The following is an 8265-nucleotide window of genomic DNA, read 5'->3' on the forward strand; positions in this document are numbered from 1 at the left end:
TTAGTAATTATCTGCACAGGCCTACTGCTCTCCCGGTACTTTAGATCGCTTCAGATGTGTTCTGATATGCTTGTGATTCCTATACTCATTCATCAGTTCATGTTTCAGTCTTTTGATATATAATCGCCGCTTTGTGGCTTTTAGGAAGCATTACTTGTTCTCCTCTCTTGAGTAGAAGATTTGAAGAAAGGACAAGTTATTATTGGCTAACACTGTTTTCCATTTCTGCACAAAAATGCATCCTCGTTTTCACCAGTAAACATAATAATAATAATGGCTTACATTTGTATTGCACATGAATACTGCCAGTAGCTCTTTCAGAGAATAGACAGGTTAGGTTGTTTGTGTAGCAACAATAAAAAAATCCATAATTCTATAATTACCACTATGTTTCTATTGATATAAACTGTAACTATAAACGATAAACCTAAACCTAAATCAAAACTCGTCACACTTTGGTCTGTAGTGCACAGTCCTCTGAATACTTACCTTTGAAAGTATTTTGTAATGTATTTAGTTACATTGTCCAGTCAGAGTACTGTGTTCTACATACTTGGGATACTTTCACATTATATTAATGTAAAATGTGGCATATGATTAAAAACATGTAGCTGCGCTTTTTGGAACTCCGGTGAGCTTTTTTACCTTTAATTTGGAACTCGCTTTGCAAATGCAGCAGGGGCAGCAGATCACATGACGCACGGGCCACATTTGTTTGCATGAACCATGGCTTAAGGACAGATCATGATGAGCCTCAATAACCAATGAGGCTTTTCAGCCTCCTGTGTTGGCAAATAGTTGAAACTGAAGCCTCGCTCTATGTTGCCATCTGCTGATGATTTGAATGTATTACAATTAATATAGTACGTTTATTTTCCTTTCTAAGTTGAAATAAATTATGTGCACGCATTTGGAGGTTATGAGAACATCACATCAAGTTTTAGGCTCACATTACCCATCATCTCGCTAAATACTGTACCTGAATACAGTTACTCAAAATGAGTTCTACAAACATATTCTAAATACATGTATTCACTGAGTGTCCATCAGTGGTAGCGCAAAGCTCTGCTGGTTTTGAGGCATGCTAGCTATGACAAGAGTGCAACTATCTGACTTTGAGTAATGGCAGCAGCAGATATGAGGCTGCCAGACTCAGACACTGACACCCAAGCTAAGACATGCATGAGCACCAACAGTTGCAGCCAAGTATGCACACGCATGGACAAAGAAGTGAGCGTAGTCTGAGAGCACGGCATGCAACACACACACTCTTAGACTTCCTTCCCTGGTATTGTTTTCCATCCTCCCACTGAGAGCTCCAAGTCAGGAGTATGGTATGAGAGGCTTCTGCAATTTGGTAAGATGACCTCAAATCCTCCCTTCTCCAGACTTAACACATGGGACCAGGATTGTAGAATGTTGAAAAAACAAACAACTAAACAACTTCAGAAGCATTATTGTGAGATTCAATAACTTTTCAGAGCAATACTGAAACAGTGATTATTCTACACAGACTACTACAACATGAACAACAAATCTACAACAGTTGAAAAGAGACAGACTAGCTCCTCTCACCTGCTGCTGCTGCTGCGTTCTCCAATCACCAATACTCACTTTCAGACGCACAAGCTCTGGCATAAAACTGACTTTAGTTTCATTATTGTATTGGAGTTTTAATCCTTGGCAGCTGTTATAATCCAGACAGACGTTTATTTACTCAGTTAACTAAAGTGAAGTCTGTGGGGTGAGAAGATGTCAGAGATATGTATCTGAACACTTGCAGACTCTGATTATTTAGCAAAAGAATTATAGCTGTTACACGACTCTGACTATTTTAGCACTAATTTAGCTGTATACAGTTGCATTTATAAAACTCTCCGCAGGCACTATCAAGCTAAACATGCACTTAATCAGAGTAAATATCACCAAAACTTGTTGAGCATCTGTAGATCTCAGACTTTGTGCTTTAGCTGGTTCACTATCGTCCAAAGAGAAAAGCAATGCAGAACATAGATTGAAGATGAGGTCATTTCTTACATAACACTGGGACGACGCAGAACTCAACCCACTGAGCTCTGATATGCATCCTCAGAGTAATCTTATCAAGTTATATACAGCATTACGTAATAAGACTCGCATAATGTTAACGGCTATTGTGTTTTGTGTTTTCTTCCCAGCTTTACGTGTCATCAGAGAGCCGATTCAACACACTGGCCGAGCTGGTTCACCATCACTCCACAGTTGCCGATGGACTCATTACAACTCTGCATTACCCTGCACCAAAGCGCAACAAGCCCACCATTTATGGGGTCTCCCCCAATTATGACAAGTGGGAGATTGAACGCACTGACATCACCATGAAGCACAAACTAGGCGGGGGGCAATACGGAGAGGTGTATGAGGGGGTTTGGAAGAAGTACAGTCTCACCGTGGCTGTGAAGACACTAAAGGTAGACAAAAACAATATAGACCTTGAGTGTGCTGTATGTCTACACTGAAATAACATAAGTGCAGAACAACTTAATCGACTTAAACATGTGAAACCCAGATTGTATTTTGTACTACATTGTAAAGATAAATACAATACTCTACTACATTTCTATGAAAGTAAAACAAAAAGATAGTTTTGTTTTGTCACATTTCCAAGCCTTAAAAGGACTATACAGAGTTAAAAAATGTTAAAACTAAGTATTTTCCTCCCCCTACATGTTCCAGCCATAATGTGTAGAATGAGCTCAGACCTGTTCACCACAGCTTCCTCTAAAATCCTGTCACTCCAAAAGTTGTTACTTCGGGTCTGAAGTGCCGTCATGCACGAGCTTAATATTGAGATTACAGTTACGCGTAAGACCTGCGGTGGCAGTAGTGAGCATAAAATGACCAACTTGCATCTCGTCAAGCAGTAATAAGTAACTTGTTTACCTTAACAAATCCTTTTGTAGTCTCTCTGGGGGTAATACAAGTGTTAGTGGGGTGATCGGGGAGTCTTTCATCTCCCCCTGGTGTCTCTGGCCAGAAAACCACAATTGCAACTTCGCTGCCTCCGGGTCAGAGCCACCAATACACACAAATAGCATCACGAAGAAGAAGCTAACATGCTAACGGGCAAAGCTAACTGCATGCTAACGAGTCTTAAACAGTATTTACAGCCAAGCTTGAGTGAAAAAAATATCTCCAGTGTGTAATTGGATGTACAATATCCCTCTCTCCCATTGTCTTTTCTGTCGGCGTAGTATTTACTCTCACAAACAATTAAATAGTACGGCCTCTGGGGCATGAGTTACTTAATTCTGCTGAGTCAGCACTGAGTCACTCAAGGAAGACTGTTCCTGTGCAGATGGTGAAATCGGACTGAATCGGACTGAACAGAATCAGACTAAAACACAGTGTGAATCTTGTCTTGTATACCTTTGTTTTTGAGGCCCCCATTAGAATTCTCTACACTTATACTTTCACTTTCAATACTTAAATATTCTACAATAATTACATTAGTACTGCACTTTAATTAGACTGAGCAACTGTTGCTTGTATTGGGGTAAAATGTGACCAGTGGAATTCACTTCTTCTGTCGTTCGAATCAGGAGGACACGATGGAGGTGGAAGAGTTCCTCAAAGAAGCGGCTGTGATGAAAGAAATCAAGCATCCAAATTTAGTGCAACTTCTTGGTACGTTTAAGTGTTGGATCAATGTGGAATGAATGGACAGAAATACACTTGTTTTCAATGTATGTGTTTTATTTAGGTGTGTGCACAAGAGAACCACCGTTTTACATCATAACAGAGTTCATGACTCATGGAAATCTGTTGGACTATCTCAGAGAATGCAACAGGGAGGAGGTCAGTGCTGTCGTGTTGCTTCACATGGCGACACAGATATCATCAGCAATGGAGTATTTGGAAAAAAAGAACTTCATTCACAGGTGGGGGGCTCCTGATTTGATGTTTCATACTATAGTGGTCAGATAGGGCAATCAATCAGTCAATTTTATTTCTGCTTTGTAAAGGATTTTTGGCCACTTTGAAAGCTGACATTTTGTTTGCTCGATTCTTGCAGAGACTTGGCTGCTCGTAACTGCCTTGTTGGTGAAAATCATCTGGTAAAGGTTGCAGATTTTGGTCTGAGCAGGTTGATGACTGGAGATACGTACACAGCCCATGCTGGGGCCAAGTTCCCAATCAAGTGGACGGCACCTGAAAGTCTCGCTTATAACAAGTTCTCTATTAAGTCAGATGTGTGGGGTGAGATCCGGTCTTCATGTCTGTAAACATAAAGAAGTGTAATGTGGATTATTTATGTATGTATTTTTCTTAGCATTTGGTGTGCTGTTGTGGGAAATTGCAACCTATGGTGTGTCTCCGTATCCCGGCATTGACTTGTCCCAAGTCTATGAGCTTCTTGAGAAGGATTACAGAATGGACATACCAGAGGGCTGCCCTGAAAAAGTCTACGAGCTCATGAGAGACTGTGAGTGTCACACCACATTTGGTCATTGCAAAACATTACCACTCAGTCAACAAGTTAATGCTATTTTCTGTTAGGTTGGAGGTGGAATCCATCGGAACGACCAAGTTTTGCTGAAGCTCACCAAGCTTTTGAAACAATGTTTCAGGAATCCAGCATCTCTGATGGTTCGTCTTTTTAAGATGCGTGTTAAAAAGACCGTTACTTATCAGATACTGACACTGTATGAGATTTTATGATATAATCACAGCTTTTTTTTTGATGTTCGTAACAGCACTTGAACCGATTTATCAATTCAACACCAATTTGTGTTATTTGTAAACGAGGAGCTGCATTACTGCGCTGTGGCTAATATTGCTTGCACTCATAGCAACTTGTAGACTGGCAGTGGGTTATACATTTATATCTTTAGAATGGAAGCAGAACATTGCTAAACTTTGTTCATCAGGCATAATAAGCCATGTGTTCTGTGGCTTAGCATCTTTTACAAGGTTTCTTCTAATTTTAACCCACAGCATGGAACTTGTTTGTATTATGTGTATTATGCAGCCTCTCTGAGTATCAGTTATTCATTTTTCATTGTATGTAAAAATAAAAATGTTATTAATTTTTCTAAAGAGTAAAAGAAAGATATCCAATTGGTAATTGTTTTTCAGAGGTTGAAAAAGAGCTGGAGAAAAAGGGTAAGAAGGTTACATTGGGTTCCATCCAACAGGCTCCAGAGCTGCCCACAAAGACACGATCTCTGCGCAAAAACATGGACATCCGGGATGACAATCCTGGTGAGTGTGCAGTCTTACCCACTTGGCAAAACATTAACATAATAGATATATGTAAAATGTGACTGTGGGATATGTGGGTAAACATTCTTTCTTGATTTTTAGATTCACTGGAACAAGAAGGAAATGTATCCTCACCAATGCTCCCCAGAAAAGAGCGCCCCTTGCTGGACAGCAATTTGAATGAGGACGACCGCTTGTTACCTAAGGACAAAGATAAGACCCGAAGCAGTGGATTTCTAAGCCTCATCAAGAAAAAGAAGAAGAATGCACCAGCTCCACCTAAAAGAAGTTCGTCTTTCAGAGAGGATGTTCACTCTGACCGCAAGGGGCTCACTGTAGATCTACGAGATGGCACTGACAGCAACGGTGCATCTCTGGACAATGCACATAATCTTGACTCCTCAAGGTTGCAGAGTCTTTCCAACAATGGAGCAATGGGCATCAGCAATGGGGCCCCAACCTATCCCGGACCTGCATTTCCGAGAAAAAAGTATGTTCCAACTATTTTGGGGCCAGGGTCCAAAATGGCTACTACCCCTCCTAGTGAAGAAGAGTTGACCAACTCTAAGCGTTTTCTTTGGTCCTCAAGCATTCCTGTTGGAGCAGATGGCACCGAATGGAGATCAATGACTCTTCCACGAGACCTTGGTCATCGCAGCATTCATTCTGGAATGAGGCCAGCTTTACCTCTTAAAAGAGGGGACCCCACCCCTCGCCTGGGAACTCTGACTCCACCTCCACGTCTGCCTAAGAAGGCTGAGGAAGCATCTGAAGAGGCTTGTAAAGATGCGGAAAAGACCCCGAGTCCAGGGTCCAGTCCTCACTCTTTGACGCCAAAGTTGGTCCGGAGACCAGGGACTGGAGCAGAGAACTCGAAAACCAGTGCTCTCCACGCGGAGCTGCTAAAGCCTAATGTGTTTCCTGCTCTTGGAGCAGCTGGGGACGAGTGCAGAGCACGCAGAAACAAGTTTCAAAAGCCCAAACCTGCTCCACCTCCACCACCCACCAACCCCAAAAAAGTCCCTCGCAGTCCCACACAAGATCTCCCCTCCCCATTAGACATTAAAGCCAAGTGTCTTTCTTCTGTCTCAGAGCCCCAACATATAACCACTGCCTGTGAGCAGCCCCGCTCTCCCATTGGTGATGGGTCCAAAAAGCTGCCCTTGATCTCCACCTCAAAACCTCAACCATTAAAGACTTCCTCATCTAATTCTGTGACAACTTTTCCTTCTAGCCAAAGCCTTGGAGGCTTCTCCTCCGCACTTATTTCCCCGGGGGAACAGACTACTGCTCCTGCTTTTATCCCCTTAGTGAACACCCGGCGTTCTCTTCGCAAGACAGCACCCCGCTCTTCCACAGAACGCACTCCCAATTCAGCTGTGACACGTGAGATGGTTCTAGAGGGCACAGAGCTACTGCGGGTTGCCATTAGTCGTAATTCGGAGCAGACAGGAAGTCACAATGCAGTGTTGGAGGCTGGCAAAAACTTATCCAAATACTGTGTGAGTTATGTAGACTCTATTCAGCAGATGAGAAACAAGTTTGCGTTCCGCGAGGCTATCAACAAGCTGGAGAGCAGCCTACGTGAACTGCAGATTTGTCCATCGACATCAGGGGGAGCAAATGTACAGCAGGACTTCAGCAAACTCCTCTGTTCTGTAAAAGAGATTAGTGACATTGTTCAGAGGTAGCGATCAGTAGTCTATAAGGAAGAACGCAGGGCGCACATCAGCAAAACTGACGTTTTATTATGCAATACGCTCTGAAACTCAAGCCTGTGGTTACTGGAAGGTCAATGCAATATTGTGTAATACTGAAAGCCTAGACTAGAAGGGATCCCAGTATTCTGTGCCTTAAATAAAAGGTGATGCTGATCACCATATTTCAGTGATCTTTTTAAAATGGCCTTGTTTTTGTTATTTGTCATGTTCTGACTTTTCATCACACAACTCATATTACGAACTGTACTTTCTCCTGTTAGAAATCAGGGACCATTTAAAGTGTGTACTACTCAGTGCATGACGTCTATCCAAGCAGCACATTCAGCTTTTGCCATGTTTGCACTGTACAACTGTTTAATGTCAGTGTTCGATGTATGAATGGCCTTGGTAATGTTACCAACAGTGCATAGCATTTAACTGGTCAATAACAAAGCAGAGTGAATGTGTCTTTACACACGTGCCTTAAATACCTATTTTATGATGCATACTAATGCACAGGAATGTGCCTAGTAGGTTATAGTGTTTGATTACCAAAAACGTCTCCAGAATGAACAGACGATAGTGTTAAGCTCTGTAGCCCAGCAGATTTTTATATTTTTAAGTAGGTTTTCCATTATATACCAGTAGCAAGCAATCAGTAGCAGCTCAGCCTCAACAGATCTGTTTGGTTAAGATGGAACAATGACTGATATTGCTTCAACCATTGAACAAGCTCTTCTGAGTGTGCGGAGGTCTGTTCACCCCTACAGCATCGTGATGTAGGGGTGAAACACTGGACAAAGATGTTTGGTCTAATGTACAAGTTCACTTTCAACGGAAAGCCCAGAGTTACAGAACAATGAATTTAATGTTCCATGTGCTTCTGTGCCCTGTCTGGTGATCCCACATGGTACTGGTCAGTGTTTGTTCATTTATATTATTCCTTCCCTTTTCAAGCCATACCACTCAAGAGTTTGTGTGCTGCATCACTTTTGTAAAATACAAACTACAATGTAAATATGTTGTTCCTCAACATTTGGTGCATTTCTGTTGCAATAAAAATGTTACTTGAAAATAACTTTTTTGCTCCTATTCTTCCTTCAGTGTCTGTACACACTGATATTTGTTATCCAGCTACTCAACTTTTAACAGGGCTTCCACAAATTCATGTTTTTCTGCCACATGTTCAGCAACTTGTACTTTTCCATTGAAGCTGTGCATTCACAGGGATTTTTGCAGCTGTATATTCCGCAGGCAATTGTTTCAGCCGTTCCAAAGGTTTCTAGTTCATCTGAGGTTTTGAAGAGGCAACGATGACAAG

At 41.8% G+C, this 8265-nt stretch overlaps 1 protein-coding gene across 2 annotated transcripts in view; it reads left to right on the plus strand.

Annotated features, from left to right (window-relative positions):
- abl1 (c-abl oncogene 1, non-receptor tyrosine kinase) overlaps positions 1–7988 on the plus strand; it is a 31440-nt gene extending 23452 nt beyond the window's left edge. For both annotated transcript variants that reach the window (XM_079552303.1, XM_079552304.1), the window contains 8 exons: positions 2178–2450; positions 3582–3666; positions 3743–3920; positions 4055–4239; positions 4313–4465; positions 4540–4629; positions 5119–5244; positions 5347–7988. In XM_079552303.1, coding sequence (XP_079408429.1) covers positions 2178–2450; positions 3582–3666; positions 3743–3920; positions 4055–4239; positions 4313–4465; positions 4540–4629; positions 5119–5244; positions 5347–6935 — 2679 coding nt within the window. In that variant the 3' untranslated portion in view covers positions 6936–7988. The remainder of the gene's footprint in view (positions 1–2177; positions 2451–3581; positions 3667–3742; positions 3921–4054; positions 4240–4312; positions 4466–4539; positions 4630–5118; positions 5245–5346) is intronic.
- Positions 7989–8265: the final 277 nt, after the last annotated feature.

The sequence above is a fragment of the Gobius niger genome, assembly GCF_951799975.1.
Source record: "Gobius niger genome assembly, chromosome: 2".
Taxonomy (NCBI): domain Eukaryota; kingdom Metazoa; phylum Chordata; class Actinopteri; order Gobiiformes; family Gobiidae; genus Gobius; species Gobius niger.